At 53.3% G+C, this 21,599-nt stretch overlaps 1 protein-coding gene across 3 annotated transcripts in view; it reads left to right on the forward strand.

Moving 5' to 3' along the window:
• Positions 1–21,599, forward strand: part of SCAF1 (SR-related CTD associated factor 1) — an 86,543-nt gene that overhangs the window by 53,493 nt on the left and 11,451 nt on the right. For all 3 annotated transcript variants that reach the window (XM_075328921.1, XM_075328920.1, XM_075328919.1), the window contains exons 8-10: positions 19,080–19,162; positions 20,522–20,779; positions 20,879–21,007. In XM_075328921.1, the coding sequence (XP_075185036.1) occupies positions 19,080–19,162; positions 20,522–20,779; positions 20,879–21,007 (470 nt within the window). The remainder of the gene's footprint in view (positions 1–19,079; positions 19,163–20,521; positions 20,780–20,878; positions 21,008–21,599) is intronic.

Here is a 21,599-nt window from a genome sequence, read left to right on the forward strand (position 1 = left end):
GAATCCTGCGCAAGATCAGTAAGGAGGGCCGTCGGGTCATTCTCATACTTAGTACCCTGACCTGCTCCATCTGTCCGTAGTGTTGCCATGGCATCTTCCGGACCGTCCAGACCTTCTCTCAAAGGGTGCGTTTTTTTTCCGCCAGAATTCTGGATTCTCAGATTGACGGCGTGGCTTTTGAGTCCTGGATCTTGACGACTTCTGGTATCCCTCCTGAAGTCATCTCCACTATGACTCGAGCTCCGAAGTGTCCTTGGCCTTTTGGCCTTGCCGACCCTCCTGTCCCTTCTACAGTCCGGTCTACAGCTTAGGACTATCCCTCTTTAAGGGACAGCTCTTGGCTCTGTCAGTGTGTGCCAGCGGCGTATCATCCGGCTGGCTCAGGTGCGCTCCTTCAAGGGCGCATCTCACATTATTCCGCCTTACCGGCGGCCTATGGAGCCCTGGGACCTTAATCCGGTCCTCACGGTTTCCGGAAACCCCCCTTTGAGCCTCTCAGGGAGGTTTCTTTGTTTCGTTTTTCACAGAAAGTGGTCTTTCTAGTGGCCAGAATTTCCCTCAAGAGAGTCTCTGGTTTGGCTGCACTCTCTTCTGAGTCACCCCCTTTTTTTGTTTTTCATCAAGACAAGGTGGTCTCCGTCCGACTCCGGACTTTCTCCCTAAGGTGGTTGCTGCTTCCACCTTAACCGGGGCATTTTCCCTGCCTTCTTTTTGTCCGGCTCCTGTTCATCGCTTTGAAAAAGCGTTGCATATCCTGGATCTGGTGCGGGCGCTCCGGATCTTTGTGTCTCGCACCGCTGTTATTAGGCGGTGCACCTCTCTCTGGTGCTGACCACTAGTCAGCGTAGCGGTCTCTCGGCATCTACGCCGACCCTGGTTCGTCTTAGGTCGGCCATTTCCGATGCCTACCAGTGTACTCAAGTGTCTTCCCCGCCTGGGATCAGGGCACACTTGACCAGAGCTGTCGGTGCCTCTTGGGCTTTCAAGCACCAGGCTACGGCTCACCAGGTCTGTCAGACTGCCACTTGGATTAGTCTGCATACCTTTTCGAAGCACTACCCAATGCAGGCTCATGCTTCGGCAGATGCGAGCTTGGGCAGACGCTTTTTTTCAGGCGGCTGTCGCCCATTTGTGAAGTTAGGTTTCGCCTACTTCTCAGTTGTCTGTTTATTTCCCACCCATGGACTGCTTTAGAACGTCCCATGGTTTGGGTCTCCCATAAGGAACGATGAAGAAAAAGAGAATTTTGTTTACTTACCGTAAATTCTTTTTCTTATAGTTCCGTCATGGGAGACCCAGCACCCTCCCTATTGCCTGTTGGCAGGTTTCTTGTTCCGTGTGTCTTCACCGGCTGTTGTTGTTGCAGACAGAGGTTCCGGTTGTTCCGGGTTTTACTCTATCTCTACTTGTGGGTGGATGTCCTCCTTCAGCTTTTGCACTAAACTGGCTAGGACTGGCTAGCAGGGGGTGTATATGCTAGGAGGGAGGAGCTACACGTTTGAGTGTAGTACTTTGTGTGTCCTCCGGAGGCAGAAGCTATACACCCATGGTTTGGGTCTCCCATGACGGAACTATAAGAAAAAGAATTTACGGTAAGTAACAAAATTCTCTTTTTTCTCAAGAAATTTTCTCAAGAAATTCTCCAGAAAGAATGTTCTTGAGAAAAAAAACGCAGCGTGCGCACAGCTATTTTTTTCCCATAGGTTTTGCTGGGAAATGTCTGCAGAAAGATTACAAACATTTCTCAAGAAATTTCTGCAGCAAAACCGCGGGTAAAAACGCAGTGTGCGAACAGGGCATTAAACTCAGGTCAGGGATTTTAGCTTTCTCAAAACTTTTAATATATAGTGGGTGCGGGTCTGAAGAGTGGCGTGTTTGAGCAGTGGGGGGAGGCTCCTGCTGCAGCCAGTTGTTTTAGGCCAGACTCGCACATCCATGAGCATGGACTGGCCTTGATTTTCCGAACTATCGTAGCCTCTTATGAGACGAAGTCTGGGTCAGGAGACCTATGGCCGGATTGTGACCCTGAAATGCTTGAATCCCCTGGGGAGAGACACTTTTTCACATTCCATTTCACAGAATTATGTTTTAGGGGAATAAAAAACTTTTCTTCATCGTTCCTTATGGGAGACCCAGACCATGGGTGTATAGCTTCTGCCTCCGGAGGACACACAAAGTACTACACTAAAAAGTGTAGCTCCTCCCTCCGAGCATATACACCCCCTGGATGACCACATCTAGCAAGTTTTCTAACGCTATCTCCCAGTCCTTTGCCGACTCCATGGGACAGCTGTCCCGACTCTGCTGACCATGCATCAGCCCCCTTCTCAGGGCGCCTCTGCTGCTCCGACTCGCTCTACAGAGCTCACAGAGGATTTTTCATCTGTTCCCGGACCCTGTCCTCCTAAACGGAGACGCAGGGACTCTTCTCCTTCCTCGTCCCACGGCTCTGATTCACGAGCTGAATTGCAGGGCGAGGAGGATGCCTTTACTGTGGGCTCGGACGCTACCTCCTATGTACCCCATTGATCTATCTGAAGGTGATGCGGATGTTAGTGACTTGATTGCGTCCATTAATTCCGTACTGGACCTCAATCCACCAGTGTCAGAGGAACAAGCCTCTCTGGTAGAAAAACACCAGTTTACCTCACCTAAGAGAGCAAGGAGTATGTTTTTTTTAACCACTCCAGTTTTCAGGCCACTGTGACCAAGCCCAGGGCCTGTCCTGACAAACGCTTCCCAAAGCGTAGTTCTGATGACCGTTTTCCCTTTCCACCAGAGGTGGTCAAGGAGTGGGCTCATTCACCAAAGGTAGATCCTCCGGTGTCTAGAATCTCAGCCTGGACAGTTGTATCTGTGGCCGATGGCACCTCACTTAAGGATCCCACTGACCGCCAGGTTGACCTTCTGGCCAAATCTGTATATGAGGCGGCAGGGGCCTCGTTCTCCCCGTCCTTTGCAGCAGTGTGGGCTCTTAAGGCCGTCTCTGCTTCTCTGGAGGAGATGCATTCCCTCACCAGGGACTCTATGCCCGAAATGGTTGCCTTAACTTCCCAGGCTTCGGCCTTTTCATCCTGTGCCATGTCTGCCATTCTGGAGGCTTCTCACCGCACGGCGGTGGCTTCCGCTAATTCCCTCACGATCCGCAGGATCTTGTGGCTTCGATAGTGGAAAGCAGACGCTTCTTCCAAGAAGTATCTTGCTGGGCTCCCCTTTGCTGGGTCCCGGCTGTTCGGTGAACAACTGGATGAAATTATTAAGGAAGCTACTGGCGGGAAGAGTACTTCCTTGCCACAAACTAAAACCAGGAAACCTGTCCAGGGCAGGAACCAGTCGAGGTTCCGTTCCTTTCGTTCCTCTAACTGGTCATCCTCTAAGCCCTCAGCCTCGTCCACTAACTCAGCCAAGGATCGAAAACCCAGCTGGCGCACGAAGCCGCGTCCTCAGAAGAGCGGAGCAGCCGCTGCCACTAAGGCAGCCTCCTCTTGACTATCTGGCTGCGCCAGCAACGTCCTTGGTCAGTGGCAGGCTCTCCTACTTTGGCGACGTGTGGTTCCAACACGTCTCCGATCAGTGGGTGCGGGATATCATCTCCCACGGCTACAGGATAGAATTTTCTTCCAGCCCGCCAAACAGATTTTTCTTTGTCGCTCCATTGGGAGACCCAGACAATTGGGTGTATAGCTATGCCTCCGGAGGCCACACAAAGTATTACACTAAAAGTGTAAAGCCCCTCCCCTTCTGCCTATACACCCCCCGTGCTCCCACGGGCTCCTCAGTTTTCATGCTTTGTGCGAAGGAGGCAGACATCCACGCATAGCTCCACAGCTTAGTCAGCAGCAGCTGCTGACTATGTCGGATGGAAGAAAAGAGGGCCCATAACAGGGCCCCCAGCATGCTCCCTTCTCACCCCACTCTTGTCGGCGGTGTTGTTAAGGTTGAGGTACCCATTGCGGGTACGGAGGCTGGAGCCCACATGCTGTTTTCCTTCCCCATCCCCTTAGGGCTCTGGGTGAAGTGGGATCCTAATCGGTCTCCAGGCACAGGGGACCGTGCTCCATCCACAGCTCCTGGGGACTCTGCTGGATAAGGAGCCGAGTATCGTCAGGGACAAGGCCCTGCTACTTTGAGGTACTCTGTGTCCCCGTAGGGACAGCGCACAGAAACACTCCAGCATTGCTGGGTGTGTTAGTGCGCCGGGGACCGCAGCGCTGACCGCGCTTGTGCCATCACACACTGCAGCGTGGCTGGGTGTGTTAGTGTTACTGGGGACTACCGCGCTGACCGCGCGCTGCCATTTCACACTGCAGCGCGACTGGGAATGTTAGTACGCCGGGGACTACCGCGCCGACCGCGCTCATACGCCGGCCGCGCTTATAACTCTAGTCCCCGGCTTTTGCGGCCTAGTCTCACTTTTTTCCCGCCCCCAGGCCTGCCAGTCAGGGGAAGGGCGGGACGCTGTACAGGACGTCAGCACTGGGGCTGGAACATGCTTTGCATACTCCACCCCCCTCACTGTGCACAGTGGGGCACCAGATTCCCGCACTTTCTAGGGCACGCCCACGGCCCCCTCCTCTCCTCAGGACGCCGGCAGCCATTCCTGTCAGCTCTTCTGACGCTGGAGAGGGGAGACAAGCTCAGGGAGACCCAGGCAGGGATTCTGGTGACCACACAACCGCTTTGAGCGGGCGGTAAGCAGCACCTGAGGTGCTGGCCCCACTAGTGCAGAAGTGTACTTATAGATTATATGATTATAGGCTATACTTTACACTGTATGGTGCACGGTTGATTTTTGGCTATATACCCTCCTGGATTGCTCAGAGGAGACAACAGGATGTCGTCCACAAGAAGCAAGGGTGCCAAAGCACAGGCTTACTATGCTGCCTGCGCCGCATGTACGGCTATACTGCCGGCAGGTTCCACTGACCCTCATTGTGTGCAATGCTCGGCCCCTGTGGCACTTACTCAGCCGGAGCCTCTGCTAAGGGTGGCCCAGGCGGAACCACCTGCTAACACTGTCCAGGTGACAGGGACAGAGTTTGCAGTTTTTACTGAAAGACTTTCTGAGACTATGGCTAAGATATTAGAAGCTTTGCAGTCCAGACCAGTACCTCAGGCCATGGGCACTGGGGAATCATTGGTCCCTGGTCCCCCTCATTCGGAACAACAATGTTCTTCCGGGGTGTCTCATAGATCCCAGGGTGAGGTCTCTGACACGGACCGCAGCCCCAGACCGCCTAAGCGAGCTCGCTGGGAATTTCCCTCGACATCATCACATTGTTCAGGGTCTCAGCGGGAGGACTCTCTGTATGATGAAGCGGAGGTAGCTGATCAGGATTCTGATCCTGAGGCCGCTCTCAACCTTGATACTCCTGATGGGGACGCCATAGTGAATGATCTTATCGCGTCCATCAATCAAATGTTGGATATTTCTCCCTCAGCTCCTCCAGTAGAGGAGTCAGCTTCTCAGCAGGAGAAATTCCGTTTCAGGTTTCCCAAGCGTACAACGAGTATGTTTCTGGACCACTCTGACTTCAGAGAGGCAGTCCAGAAACACCGAGCTTGTCCAGATAAGCGTTTTTCCAAGCGCCTTAAGGATACACGTTATCCCTTCCCCCCTGACGTGGTCAAGGGCTGGACTCAGTGTCCCAAGGTGGATCCTCCAATCTCCAGACTGGCGGCTAGATCCATAGTTGCAGTTGAAGATGGGGCTTCACTCAAGGATGCCACTGACAGACAGATGGAGCTCTGGTTGAAATCCATCTATGAAGCTATCGGCGCGTCTTTTGCTCCAGCATTCGCAGCCGTATGGGCACTCCAAGCTATCTCTGCGGGTCAAGCGCAAATTGACGCACTCACACGTACGTCTGCGCCGCAGGTGGCGTCCATAACCTCTCAAACGTCGGCATTTGCGTCCTACGCTATTAATGCTGTCCTGGACTCTGCGAGCCGTACGCCGGTAGCATCCGCCAATTCGGTGGCAATACGCAGGGCCTTGTGGCTACGGGAATGGAAGGCAGATTCTGCTTCCAAAAAGTGCTTAACCAGTCTGCCATTTTCTGGCGACCGTTTGTTTGGTGAGAGATTGGATGAAATCATCAAACAATCCAAGGGAAAGGAAACATCCTTACCCCAGGCCAAACCAAACACATCCCAACAGAGGAGGGGACAGTCGAGGTTTCGGTCCTTTCGGGGTGCGGGCAGGTCCCAATTCTCCTCGTCCAAAAGGCCCCAGAAGGATCAGAGGAACTCCGATTCATGGCGGTCTAAGTCACGCCCTAAAAAGACCGCCGGAGGTGCCGCTACCAAGGCGGCTTCCTCATGACTTACGGCCTCCTCACACCGCATCCTCGGTCGGTGGCAGGCTCTCCCGCTTTTGCGACACCTGGCTGCCACAGGTAAAAGACCGTTGGGTGAGAGACATTTTGTCTCACGGTTACAGGATAGAGTTCAGCTCTCGTCCTCCGACTCGATTCTTCAGAACATCTCCGCCTCCCGAGCGAGCCGATGCTCTTCTGCAGGCGGTGGGCACTCTGAAGGCAGAAGGAGTGGTGGTCCCGGTTCCTCATCAGCAACAGGGTCACGGTTTTTACTCCAACCTGTTTGTGGTTCCAAAGAAGGACGGATCTTTCCGTCCTGTTCTGGACCTAAAACTGCTCAACAAACACGTAAAGACCAGGAGGTTCCGGATGGAATCCCTCCGCTCCGTCATCGCCTCAATGTCCCAAGGATATTTCCTTGCATCGATCGATATCAAAGATGCTTATCTCCACGTACCGATTGCTCCAGAGCATCAGCGCTTCCTGCGCTTCGCCATGGGAGACGAACACCTTCAGTTCGCGGCACTGCCGTTCGGCCTGGCGACAGCCCCAAGGGTTTTCACCAAGGTCATGGCTACAGTAGTTGCGGTCCTCCACTCTCAGGGTCACTCGGTGATACCTTACTTAGACGATCTGCTGGTCAAGGCACCCTCTCAAGAGGCATGCCAACACAGCCTCAACGTTACTCTGGAGACTCTCCAGAGTTTCGGGTGGATCATCAATTTTCCAAAGTCAAATCTGACACCGGTCCAATCGCTGACATATCTTGGCATGGAGTTTCATACTCTCTCAGCGATAGTGAAACTTCCGCTGAACAAACAGCGTTCACTGCAGACAGGGTTGCAATCTCTCCTTCAAGGTCAGTCACACCCCTTGAGGCGCCTCATGCACTTCCTGGGGAAGATGGTGGCAGCAATGGAGGCAGTCCCTTTCGCGCAGTTTCACCTGCGTCCTCTTCAATGGGACATCCTACGAAAATGGGACAGGAAGCCGACGTCCCTAGACAGGAACGTCTCTCTCTCTCAGGCAACCAAAGCTTCCCTTCGGTGGTGGCTTCTTCCCACTTCATTATCGAAGGGGAAATCCTTCCTACCCCCATCCTGGGCGGTGGTCACGACGGACGCGAGTCTGTCAGGGTGGGGAGCAGTCTTCCTCCACCACAGGGCTCAGGGTACGTGGACTCAGCAAGAGTCCTCACTTCAGATCAATGTTCTGGAGATCAGGGCAGTGTATCTTGCCCTAAAAGCGTTCCAGCAGTGGCTGGAAGGCAAGCAGATCCGAATTCAGTCGGACAACTCCACAGCGGTGGCTTACATCAACCACCAAGGGGGAACACGCAGTCGGCAAGCCTTCCAGGAAGTCCGGCGGATTTTGATGTGGGTGGAAGCCACGGCCTCCACCATCTCCGCAGTTCACATCCCGGGCGTGGAAAACTGGGAAGCAGACTTTCTCAGTCGCCAGGGCATGGACGCAGGGGAATGGTCCCTTCACCCGGATGTGTTTCAGGAGATCTGTTGCCGCTGGGGGATGCCGGACGTCGACCTAATGGCGTCCCGGCACAACAACAAGGTCACGGCATTCATCTCACGATCACAGAGCTCTGGCGGCAGACGCCTTAGTTCAGGATTGGTCGCAGTTTCAACTCCCTTATGTGTTTCCTCCTCTGGCACTGTTGCCCAGAGTGTTACGCAAGATAAGGGCCGACTGCCGCCGCGCCATCCTCGTCTCTCCAGACTGGCCGAGGAGGTCGTGGTACCCGGATCTGTGGCATCTCACGGTCGGCCAACCGTGGGCACTACCAGACCGACCAGACTTGCTGTCTCAAGGGCCGTTTTTCCATCTGAATTCAGCGGCCCTCAACCTGACTGTGTGGCCATTGAGTCCTGGATCTTAGCGTCTTCAGGATTATCTCAAGAGGTCATTGCCACTATGAGACAGGCTAGGAAACCAACGTCCGCCAAGATCTACCACAGGACGTGGAAAATATGCCTGTCGTGGTGCTCTGCTCAGGGTTTTTCTCCCTGGCCATTTGCCTTGCCCACTTTTCTGTCCTTTCTTCAATCTGGATTGGAAAAGGGTTTGTCGCTCGGCTCCCTTAAGGGACAAGTCTCTGCGCTCTGTGTTTTTTCAGAAGCGCCTGGCCAGACTTCCACAGGTACGCACATTCCTGCAAGGGGTTTGTCACATCGTCCCTCCTTACAAGCGTCCGTTAGAACCCTGGGATCTGAACAGGGTGCTGATGGTTCTTCAGAAACCACCGTTCGAGCCAATGAGGGATATTTCTCTCGCACGCCTTTCGCAGAAAGTGGTTTTCCTAGTAGCAGTCACTTCACTTCGGAGAGTGTCTGAGCTAGCAGCGTTGTCCTGCAAAGCTCCTTTCCTGGTGTTTCACCAGGACAAGGTGGTTCTGCGTCCGGTTCCGGAATTCCTCCCTAAGGTGGTATCCCCCTTTCACCTCAATCAGGATATCTCCTTACCTTCTTTTTGCCCTCATCCAGTTCACCAGTGTGAAAAGGATTTGCACTTGTTAGATCTGGTGAGAGCACTCAGAGTCTACATTTCTCGTACGGCGCCCCTGCGCCGCTCGGATGCACTCTTTGTCCTTGTCGCTGGCCAGCGTAAAGGGACACAAGCTTCCAAATCAACCCTGGCTCGGTGGATCAAGGAACCAATTCTCGAAGCTTATCATTCCTCGGGGCTTCCGGTTCCCTCAGGGCTGAAGGCCCATTCTACCAGGGCCGTCGGAGCGTCCTGGGCCTTGCGACACCAGGCTACGGCTCAGCAGGTGTGTCAGGCAGCTACCTGGTCGAGCCTGCACACTTTCACGAAACACTATCAGGTGCATACCTATGCTTCGGCAGATGCCAGCCTAGGTAGGCAAGTCCTTCAGGCGGCGGTTGCCCACCTGTAGGACGGAGCCGTTACGGCTCTATTATGAGGTATTATTTACCCACCCAGGGACTGCTTTTGGACGTCCCAATTGTCTGGGTCTCCCAATGGAGCGACAAAGAAGAAAGGAATTTTGTTTACTTACCGTAAATTCCTTTTCTTCTAGCTCCAATTGGGAGACCCAGCTCCCGCCCCTGTTTTTTTGTGTACACATGTTGTTCATGTTGAATGGTTTCAGTTCTCCGATATTCCTTCGGATTGAATTTACTTTAAACCAGTTTATAATTTTTTCCTCCTTCTTGCTTTTGCACCAAAACTGAGGAGCCCGTGGGAGCACGGGGGGTGTATAGGCAGAAGGGGAGGGGCTTTACACTTTTAGTGTAATACTTTGTGTGGCCTCCGGAGGCATAGCTATACACCCAATTGTCTGGATCTCCCAATTGGAGCTAGAAGAAAAGGAATTTACGGTAAGTAAACAAAATTCCCTTCTTTCTGTCCACTCCCCCCTGCTCCAAAGCCGCCGCCTTCTCTCAGGCCGTGGCATCCTTGCAGGCCAACGGAGTAATTGTACCGGTTCCCGCTCGGGAACGGTTCAGAGGTTTCTACTCAAACCTCTTCCTAGTCCCCAAGAAGGACAGTTCCTTCCGGCCCATCCTGGATCTCAAGCTTCTCAACAACCATGTTCAGGTGCGGCACTTTCGCATGGAATTTCTGCGATCGGTCATTGCCTCAATGACCCAAGGAGATTTCCTGGCATCCATCGACATCAGAGATGCCTATCTGCATGTGCCAATTGCAGTTTCACACCAGCGTTGGCTACGTTTTGCAATCGGAGAGGAACATTTCCAATTCGTGGCTCTCCCCTTCGGGTTAGCCACGGCCCCTCGTGTATTCACCAAGGTCATGGCAGCAGTGGTTGCGGTTCTGCACCTCCAGGGGTTGGCAGTGATTCCTTACCTGGACGACCTTCTAGTCAAGGCTTCATCCAGTGCAGACTGTCAGCGGAGTGTCTCGCTCACTCTCGCCACGCTTGTTCAATTCGGGTGGCTTGTCAATCTGCCCAAGTCCACTCTGACCCCGACCCAGAAACTTACGTACCTAGGGATGCAATTCGAGACTCTGCCGGCACTTGTGAAGCTGCCCTTAGTCAAACAGCAGTCCCTTCATCTGGCGGTGCGCTCTCTGTTGAAGCCCCGCCGTTATTCCATCAGGCACCTCATGCAGGTGCTGGATCAGATGGTGGCGTCAATGGAAGCGGTTCCCTTTGCCCAGTTCCATCTGCGTCCCCTGCAGCTGGACATTCTCCTCTGTTGGGACAAGCGGACCTCTTCCTTGCACAGGCTAGTGGCTCTGTCGCCACAGACCAGGAGCTCTCTTCAGTGGTGGCTTCGGCCCCTCTCTCTTTCCCAGGGACGTTCCTTTTTGGCCCCGTCCTGGGTGATTCTCACCACGTATGCCAGTCTATCCGGCTGGGGAGCAGTGTTTCTCCACCACCGAGCACAGGGCACTTGGACTCCGTCCGAATCAGCCCTCTCGATCAATGTGCTGGAAATCAGAGCTGTGCTCCTAGCTCTCGTAGCCTTTCACCACCTGTTGGCGGGCAAGCACGTTCGAGTCCAGTCAGACAACGCGACAGCAGTTGCCTACATCAATCACCAGGGCGGGACTCGCAGCCGCCTAGCAATGTTGGAAGTTCAACGTATCCTTCAGTGGACGGAGGACTCCAAGTCCACCATATCCGCAGTCCACATCCCAGGCGTAGAAAACTGGGAGGCAGATTATCTCAGCCGTCAAACCGTGGACAGCGGCGAGTGGGCCCTGCATCCGGCAGTGTTCCGGTCAATCTGCCGCAAGTGGGGCACTCCGGAAGTGGATCTAATGGCATCCCGGCACAACAACAAGGTCCCGGTTTACGTGGCTCGCTCCCACGATCCTCAGTTCAGGATTGGTCCCAGTTCCGTCTGGCCTACGTGTTTCCCCCTCTAGCTCTCTTGCCCAGAGTCCTGCGCAAGATCAGAATGGAGGGCCGTCGGGTCATAATCATTGCTCCGGACTGGCCCAGGCGAGCTTGGTACCCAGACCTGCTCCGTCTGTCCGTAGAGGTGCCGTGGCATCTCCCGGACCGCCCAGACCTTCTCTCACAAGGTCCGTTTTTCCGCCAGAATTCTGCGGCTCTCAGATTGACGGCGTGGCTCTTGAGTCCTGGATCCTGACAGCTTCAGGCATTCCTTCCGAGGTCATCTCCACTATGACTCAGGCTCGGAAGTCTTCCTCGGCCAGGATTTACCACAGGACTTGGAGAATTTTCCTGTCCTGGTGTCGCTCTTCCGGCCATGCTCCTTGGCCGTTTTCCTTGCCGACCATCCTGTCCTTTCTACAGTCCGGTCTGCAGCTAGGACTATCCCTCAATTCCCTCAAGGGACAGGTCTCGGCTCTGTCAGTGTTGTTCCAGCGGCGTATCGCCCGACTGGCCCAGGTGCGCACCTTCATGCAGGGCGCATCTCACATCATTCCGCCTTACCGGCGGCCTCTGGATCCCTGGGACCTTAATCTGGTCCTCACGGCCTTACAGAAACCCCCCTTTGAGCCTCTTAGGGAGGTTTCTTTGTTTCGACTTTCACAGAAAGTCGTCTTTCTAGTGGCCATAACTTCCCTCAGGAGAGTCTCTGATTTAGCTGCGCTCTCTTCGGAGTCACCCTTTTTGGTTTTTCACCAAGACAAGGTGGTTCTCCGTCCGACTCCGGACTTTCTCCCTAAGGTGGTGTCTCCTTTCCACCTTAACCAGGACATTTCATTGCCTTCCCTTTGTCCGGCCCCTGTGCATCGCTTTGAGAAAGCGTTGCATACTTTAGATTTGGTGCGGGCGCTCCGGATCTATGTGTCACGCACCGCTGCTCTTAGGCGGTGCACCTCTCTTTTTGTGCTGACTACAGGTCAGCGCAAGGGTCTCTCGGCTTCCAAACCGACCCTAGCTCGTTGGATTAGGTCGGCCATATCCGTTGCCTACCAATGTTCTCAGGTGCCTCCCCCGCCGGGGATTAAGGCGCACTCGACCAGAGCTGTCGGTGCCTCTTGGGCTTTCAGGCACCAGGCTACGGCTCAGCAGGTCTGTCAGGCTGCCACTTGGTCTAGTCTGCACACCTTTTCGAAGCACTACCAAGTGCATGCTCATGCTTCGGCAGATGCGAGCTTGGGCAGACGCATCCTTCAGGCGGCTGTCGCCCATTTGTGAAGTTAGGTTTTGCCTACTTCTCAGTTTTCTGTTTATTTCCCACCCATGGACTGCTTTGAGACGTCCCATGGTCTGGGTCTCCCATAAGGAACGATGAAGAAAAAGAGAATTTCTTCGGCGCTCCATTGGGAGACCCAGACGATTGGGTGTATAGCTACTGCCTCCGGAGGCCACACAAAGTATTACACTAAAAAGTGTAAGGCCCCTCCCCTTCTGCATATACACCCCCCGTGGATCACGGGCTGCTTCAGTTTTATGCTTTGTGCGAAGGAGGTCAGACATCCACGCATAGCTCCACTGTTTAGTCAGCAGCAGCTGCTGACTATGTCGGATGGAAGAAAAGAGGGCCCATACTAGGGCCCCCAGCATGCTCCCTTCTCACCCCACTTTTGTCGGGTGTTTGTTAAGGTTGAGGTACCCATTGCGGGTACGGAGGCTGGAGCCCACATGCTGTTTTCCTTCCCCATCCCCCCTCGGGGCTCTGGGTGAAGTGGGATCTTACCGGTCTCCAGGCACTGAGACCGGGCTCCATCCACAGACCCGGAGATCCTGCTGGATATGGAGCTGGGTATCGTCAGGGACAGGGCCCTGCTACATTAAGGTACTCTGTGTCCCCGTACACATCGCGCACACACACACCAGCATTGCTGGGAGTGCTAGTGCGCCGGGGACAACAGCGCGGAGCGCTTGTGCTATTATTCACTGCAGCTTAGCTGAGTGAATTTATGTGTTAGAAACTGCCGCGCCGGCCGCTGCGGGGTGTTTTACACTGTGGCGCGGCTGGGACTTGTGGTGCGCCGGGGACTTCCGCGCTGGCCGTGCACATAGGACGGCCGCGCTTATTACTCGAGTCCCCGGCTTTGCGGCCTAGTTTTCGCTTCGTTCCCGCCCCCAGCCCTGCCAGTCAGGGGAGGGGCGGGACGCTGTACAGACAGTCAGCGCCGAGAGCTGGAGTCTGCTTTGCATTCTCCAGCCCCCTTCACTGCACACAGTGGGACACAGTTTCCCGCTCTTGTCTGGGGCACGCCCACGGCCCGCCCCTCTTCACAAGACGCCGGCAGCCATTCCTGCACGCAGTCTGGGCTGGAGAAGGGAGACAAGCTCTGGGCAACCAGTCACAGGATTCGGGCGACCACACACCCGCCTTTGGGCGGGCGGTAAGCAGCACCTGAAGTGCTGACCCCACTAATGCCATTTGTACTTTATGCCTAGATGGCTAGACTACAGCAGCAAAAAGCAAGGGTGCTAAGGCACAGGCTTTCTAGGCTGCTTGTATTGCATGTGCTGAAGTGTTCATTTGTACTTTATGCTGGTATGCTATACACTGCACTGTACGGTCGCTATTCTTGGCTATATACTCCTAGATGGCTGGACAACAGCAGCAAAAAAGCAAGGGTGCTAAGGCACAGGCTTTCTATGCTGCTTGTACTGCATGTGCTGAAGTGTTCATTTGTACTTTCTGCTTGTATGCTATACATTGCACTGTACGGTCGCTATTCTTGGCTATATGCTTCTAGATGGCTAGACAACAGCAGCAAAAAAGAAAGGGTGCCAAGGCACAGGCTTTCTATGCTGCTTTTACTGCACGCGATACTGTTCCACACGGCAGGTTCCACTGTCCCCATTGTGTGCAATGCTCCCCTGTAGCACTTGGTCAGCCGGGGTCTCTGCTAGAGGTGGCTAAAGGAGCCACCTGTGAACCCTGTCCAGGGACAGGGACGGAGTTGCAGTTTCGGCTGATAGGTCTGTGACTGTGACTAACATCTTAGAGACTTTGCAGTCCAGACGGACCATGGGCAATGTTGATACGCCCTCATTTGGAACAAATCAGTGCTCCGGGGGGGTCCCATGCATCCCAGGGCGCAGGCTCTGACACGGACGACAGTCCCAGACAGTCTAAGCGAGCTCGCTGGGAGCGGCCCTCGGCTTCATCACTGGTTAGGGTCCCAGCGGGACTCTCTGTATGATGAGGCAGACGTAGCTGATCAGGACTCTGATCCTGAGACCGCTCTCAATCCAGATACTCCGGATGGTGACGCCATAGTGAATGATCTTCTAGCGTCCATCAAGGGAATGTTGGATATTTCTCCCTCAGCTCCTCCGGTGGAGGAGTCAGCTTCACAGCAGGAGAAATCCCTTTTCAGTATCTCAAGCGTATATTGAGTACTTTTCTGGCCACTCTGACTTCAGAGAAGCAATCCGGAAACACCACACTTATCCAGATAAGCGTTCTCCAATCGTATTAAGGATACACGTTATCCTTTTTTCTCCCTGACGTGGTCAAGCGCTGGACCCAGTGTCCAAAGGTGGATCCCCCAATCTCCAGGCTTGCGGCTAGATCCATAGTTGCAGTGGAAGATGGGACTTCACTTAAAGATGCCATTGACAGACAGATGGTCCTCTGGTTGAATTCTGTCTATGAACCTATCGGCGTGTCGGTTGCTCCGGCATTCGCAGCCGTATGGGCATTCCAAGCTTTTTCAGCTGGTCTTGCGCACGTGGACACTGTCACATGTACATCTGTGCCGCAGATGGCGTCCTTAACCTCGCAATGTCTGCATTGCGACTTACGCTATTAATGCTGTCCTGCACTCTACGAGCCGTACGTCAGTGGCGTCCGCCAACTCCGTGGTTTTACGCAGAGCCTTGTGGTTGAGGGAATGGAAAGCAGATTCTGCTTCCAAAAAAGTGCTTAACCAGTTTGCCGTTATCTGGTGACAGACTGTTTGGTGAGCGATTGGATGAAATCATTAAACAGTCCAAGGGTAAGGACTCTTCCTTACACCAGCCCAGATCAAACAACACAACAGAGGAAGTGACAGTCGAGGTTTCGGTCCTTCCCAGGCTCGGGCAGGTCCCAATTGTCCTCGTCCAAAACGACTCAAAAAGCTCAGAGAGGCGCAGATTCCTGGCAGGCTCAATCACGCCCAAGGAAGGCAGCCGGAGGAACCGCTACCAAGGCGGTTTCCTCATGACGTTCAGCTCTCTCTCTCCGCATCCGCGGTCGGTGGCAGACTCTCCCGCTTTGGCAACATTTAGCTGCCACAGGTCAAAGACCGGTGGGTGAGAGACATTTTGTCTCACGTGTACAGGATAGAGTTCTGTTCTCGTCCTCCGACTAGATTTTCAGAACTTCCTCACCTCCCGACCGAGCCGATGCTCTTCTGCAGGCAGAAGGAGTGGTACTCCCTGTTCCTCCTCAGGAACAAGATACGGTTTTTACTCCAATCTGGTTGTGGTACCAAAAAACGACGGCTCTTCCGTTCCGTTTTGGACCTAAACCTGCTCAACAAGCACGTGAAAACCAGGCGGTTCCGGATGGAATCCCTCCGCTCCGTCATTGCCTCCATATCTCAAGGAGATTTCCTAGCGTCAATAGACATCAGGATGCTTATCTCCACGTGCCGATTGCTCCAGAGCACCGGTGTTGGCTATGATTCGTTATTGAAGACGAGCATCTTCAGTTCGTAGCCCTGCCCTTCGGTCTGGCGACAGCCCCACGGCTTTTCACAAGTTCATGGCAGCAGTGGGAGTAGTCCTGCACTCTCAGGGTCACTCTGTGATCCCTTACTTGGACGATCTACTTGTCAAGGCACCCTCTCAAGAGGCATGCCAACACAGCCTGAACGTGGCGCTGGAGACTCTCCAGAGTTTCGGGTGGATCATAAACTTTTCAAAGTTAAATCTGACACCTACCCAATCGCTGACATATCTTGGCATGGAGCTTCACACTCTCTCAGCGATAGTGCAGCTCCCGCTGGACATACAGCGTTCACTAGACGGGGGTGCAGTCTCTCCTTCAAGGCCAGTCACACCCCTTAAGACGCCTCATGCAGAGGCAGTCCTTTTCGCGCAGTTTCATCTGCGTCCACTTCTATAGGACATTCTTCGCCAATGGGATGGGAAGTCAACGTCCCTAGACAGGAACGTACACCTTTCTCAGACGGGCAAGGACTCTCTTCAGAGGAGTCCAACCCTCAGATCAATGTTCTGGAAATCTGGGCAGAGTATCTTGCCCTGCAAGCCTTCCAGCAGAGGCTGGAAGGCAAACAGATCCGAATTCAGTCGGACAACTTCGCAGCGGTGGCATACATCAACCACCAAGGCGGAACACGCAGTCGGCAAGCCTCCCAGGAAGTCCGGCGGCTTCTGATGAGGGTGTAAGACAGAGCATACACCATATCCGCAGTTCACATCCCGGGCGTAGAAAACTGGGAAGCAGACTTCCTCAGTCGCCAGGGCATGGACGCAGGGGAATGGTCTCTGCACCCGGACGGGTCTCAAGAAATCTGTAGCCGCTGGGGGAGGCCGGACGTCGACCTAATGGCGTCTCGGCACAACAACAAGCGGTCTCACGATCAAAGAGCTCTGGCGGCAGGCGCCTTAGTTCAGGATTGGTCGCAGTTCCAGCTACCCTATGTGTTTCCCCCTCTGACACTGTTGCCCAGAGGGCTACGCAAGATCAGCTCCGATTGCCGCCGCGCCATCCTCGTCGCCCCAGACTGGCCGAGGAGGTCGTGGTACCTGCATCTGTGGCATCTCACGGTCGGCCAACCGTGGGCACTACCAGACCGGCCAGACTTACTGTCCCAAGGGCCGTTTTTTCCATCTGAATTCTACAGCCCTGAACCTGACTGGTGGCTATTGAGTCCTGGATCCTAGCGTCTTCAGGATTATCTCAAGACGTCATTGTCACCATGAGACGGGCTAGGAAGCCGACGTCTGCCGAGATCCACCACAAGACGTGGAAGATATTCTTATCTTAGTGCTCTGCTCAGGGAGTGTCTCCCTGGACATTTGCATTGCCTACTTTTCCTTCCTTCCTGCAATCTGGTTTGGGAAAAGGTTTGTCGCTCGGCTCCCTTAACGGACGAGTCCCAGCGCTGTCTGTATTCTTTCAGAAGCGCATAGGGCGACTTCCTCAGGTACGCACGTTCCTGCAGGGGGTTTGTCACATTGTCCCTCCGTACAAGAGGCCGTTAGACCCATGGGATCTGAACAGGGTACTAATTGCTCTCCAGGAGCCGCCCTTTGAGCCTCTGAGGGATGTTTCACTTTCTCGACTTTCACAGAAAGTGGCCTTTTTGGTAGCGGTCACGTCTCTTCAGAGAGTGTCCGAGCTCGCAGCGCGGTCATCCAAAGCTCCCTTCTTGGTGTTTCACCAAGACAAGGTAGTGCTGCGCCTGATTCCGGGGTTTCTCCCTAAGGTGGTATCCCCCTTTTCATCTCAGTCAGGATATCTCCTTACCTTCCTTTTGTCCTCATCCAGTTCATCGATATGAATTGGATTTGTATTTGTTGGATCTGATGAGAGCGCTCAGAATCTACATTTCCCGCACGGCGCCCCTGCGCCGCTGGGATGCACCCTTTGTACTTGTCGCTGGTCAGCGCAAGGGGTCGCAGGCTTCCAAATCCACCCTGGCTCGATGGATCAAGGAACCAATTCTTGAAGCCTACCGTTCTGCTGGGCTTCCGGTTCCATCAGGGCTGAAGGCCCATTCTACCAGAGCCGTGGGTGCGTCCTGGACATTACGGCACCAGGCTACGGCTCAGCAGGTGTGCCAGGCGGCTACCTGGGCGAGTCTGCACACCTTCACCAAGCGTTATCAGGTGCATGCCTACGCTTAGGCGGATGCCAGCCTAAGTAGAAGAGTCCTGCAGGCGGCGGTTGCCTCCATGTAGGGAAGGGCTGTTTTTACAGTCCAAACTTGAGGTATTAATTTACCCACCCAGGGACTGCTTTTGGACGTCCCAATCGTCTGGGTCTCCCAATGGAGCGCCGAAGAAGAAGGGAATTTTGTTACTTACCGTAAATTCCTTTTCTTCTAGCTCCAATTGGGAGACCCAGCACCCGCCCCTGTTCCTTCGGGATTTTTTGGTTGTTCGGGTACACATGTTGTTCATGTTGAATGGTTTCAGTTCTCCGATGTTCCCTCGGATTGAATTGTTTAACCAGTTATTGGCTTTCCTCCTTCTTGCTTTTGCACTAAAACTGAAGCAGCCCGTGATCCACGGGGGGTGTATATGCAGAAGGGGAGGGGCCTTACACTTTTTAGTGTAATACTTTGTGTGGCCTCCGGAGGCAGTAGCTATACACCCAATCGTCTGGGTCTCCCAATTGGAGCTAGAAGAAAAGGAATTTACGGTAAGTAACAAAATTCCCTTCTTTGTTTACTTACCGTAAATTCTTTTTCTTATAGTTCCGACATGGGAGACCCAGCACCCTCCCTGTTGCCTGTTGGCAGTTCTTGTTCCGTGTGTTTTCACCGGCTGTTGTTGTAGACAGAAGTTCCGGTTATTCCGGGTTTTACTCTATCTCTACTTGTGGGTGGATGTCCTCCTTCAGCTTTTGCACTAAACTGGCTAGATGTGGTCATCCAGGGGGTGTATATGCTCGGAGGGAGGAGCTACACTTTTTAGTGTAGTACTTTGTGTGTCCTCCGGAGGCAGAAGCTATACACCCATGGTCTGGGTCTCCCATGTCGGAACTATAAGAAAAAGAATTTACGGTAAGTAAACAAAATTCTCTTTTTCTGTACTATTGGATCATCTGTGTGTGATCATAAGATCTAGAAATGATGGGGGTTGTAGTAATTTACCTTTTGCGTGAAATATTTGACCTCCTTGTGCTTTTTCAGTGACGGCCTTGCTCTTCAAAATGGAAGAAGCTAATATGGCGAGCAGAGCCAAGGCGCAGGAGCTAATCCAAGCTACCAATCAGGTAGAGAAGCCACCTGTGAAAGTGTAACGCATGGCGTATACTGTGTGTGTGTGTGTGTATATATAGTATATGTGTGTGTATGTATGTCCCCGCTTCTCCAAAAAGAAGACCTACCCCGAAAATAAACCCCAGTATTACATTACAGGACCTTCAGAGTATGCTTCAGATGCACCGTATTTTCTGGATTATAAGACCCACTCTTCCCCCCCCCCCCCCCCATCCCCTCCCAAAAAAAAGAACTTTGGGTAAAATGGATCTGCGTCTTATAATCCGGTGGAGTGGGGTTACAGCAGGAGGCAGGGTTGGCAATACTGAGGGCTCGGAGGAGGGGATGTCACTGCAGTGGAGCGCCTTAGGAGGGTCACAGGACGGGAGAGTGGGCGATATTGGGGGGGGGTCAAGGTGGCAAGCGCCATTGACCTACCAGCAAGTTGTAGGCTCCCTTGAATCGCGGTTGACATGATGGGCTTCAAGAAAATAGCCGTGGAGGCAGCGCGCGTGTGTGTGTGCGTGTGCGTGTGTGTGTGCGTGTGTGTGTGTGTGTGTGCCGATTGGCCTCTGCGGCCATTTTCTTGAAGTCCTTTGTGTCAACATGCGCCGCCTCCGCAGCCATTTTCTTGAGCTCCATTGTGTCAACCATTGGTGATTCAATTGAGCCCGGTGGCAGATAAATGGCGCCTACGGCCTTGACACCCCCGAGCTTGCAGCATTTTCGACTCTCTATCCACTGACCTTCCTGAAATGCGACACCCCCTCCTCCAAGCCCGCAGCATTGCTGTACCTCTATCCACTGACCCTCGTGAGCCGCGACACCCACTCCTCTGAACCCGCAGCATTGCCGTACCTCTATCCATTGACCCTCCTGAGCCGCGACACCCCCTCCTCCGAGCCCGCAGCATTGCCGTACCTCTATCCATTGACCCTCCTGAGTCGCGACACCCCCTCCTCCAAGCCCGTAGCATTGCCGTACCTCTATCCATTGACCCTCCTGAGTCGCGACACCCCCTCCTCCAAGCCCGTAGCATTGCCGTACCTCTATCCATTGACCCTCCTGAGCCGCGACACCCCCTCCTCTGAGCTCGCAGCATCGCCAACCCTCCATTCACTGACCCGCCTGAGCCGCTACACCCCTCCTCTGAGCACGCAGCATCCCCCTGCCTCCTGTGACCTCCCTGAGCTGCTCCACCACCGCCACTCCCCCCTGGTGAGCTAATAGAAGACGTACCAGGATTGTAAGACACACCCTCACTTTAACATTTTTTATATTGCTATTTCCCTCTAAATTTGGGGTGCGTCTTATAAAATGAAAAATTCTATAAATAAATAATTTAAGGAATAACGAATTCTTGTTCCCGACAGATCCTCAGTCACGGCAAGCCTTCTACCTCACTGGTGAACCAGCCTCCACCTCCGCCCATCATGGGTCACTCTGCGCCCCCGTATCTCCTCGGCGGTCTACCCCTCAGCAGTAGCTCCAGCCCTCCTACCCCTCCTGGATTCACAGGCCAAGGGTTGCCCGGCCCGACCTGCAGCTCCTTCTTCCACACTACATCTTTCAATGACCTGGGAAAACGGGAAGGCAGCACGAGCTCCGAAGGCCGAGGAGACACGGACAAGGTAGGCGGCGTACAAAGCGCCATTTAATAGGGCGCAGTCGAATTTTATTCTATTTTTTTTTCAATTTTTTTTTTATATTTTTTTTTTCCTACAAATCAGTATTTGAAGAAGCTGCACACACAGGAAAGAGCGGTGGAAGAGGTGAAACTGGCCATAAAACCGTATTACCAGAGAAAAGAAATCACAAAGGACGATTATAAAGATATTCTAAGAAAGGCCGTACATAAGGTGGGTTATATATGTAAAAATATACCCAGTGTATGACAAAAGTGAGTACACCCCTCACATTTTCATGGGACAACACTGAAGAGAAGATCTGACCCTGTGATACAATGTGCAGTGTCAGTGTGCAGCTTGTATAACAGTGTAATTTTGGTGTCCTCTAAATAACTCAACACATTCCCATTAATGCCAACAAAAGTGAGTACACCCCTAAGGCACCAGAAACAGTTGATGGGCTTGGATGTTGGGTGTTGGCCCTGACTAATCAGGCATTGATGACCTTATCAATATTTATATTTAAGTAGTGGACAATCTATTTAACTCTCATGGGTATGGGTTCACAGGAGCCGCTGGATCCTCTTCCATCCTCCATGACTACATCCCGGAGCTGGTGGATGTTAGAGACCTTGCGCTCCTCCACCTTCAGTTTGAGGAGGCCCCACACATTTTGCATAGGGTTTAAGTCTGGAAACACCTGGCCAGTGCATCACCTTTAGTTAGACAGTGGTGGTCTTTGAAGTGTTTGGGGTTATTATCATATTGGAATACAAAGTGAGGGGATCATGCTGTGTTTCAGTATGTCACAGGACATGATGGC

This window comes from Anomaloglossus baeobatrachus, chromosome 11, assembly GCF_048569485.1.
Source record: "Anomaloglossus baeobatrachus isolate aAnoBae1 chromosome 11, aAnoBae1.hap1, whole genome shotgun sequence".
Classification (NCBI taxonomy): domain Eukaryota; kingdom Metazoa; phylum Chordata; class Amphibia; order Anura; family Aromobatidae; genus Anomaloglossus; species Anomaloglossus baeobatrachus.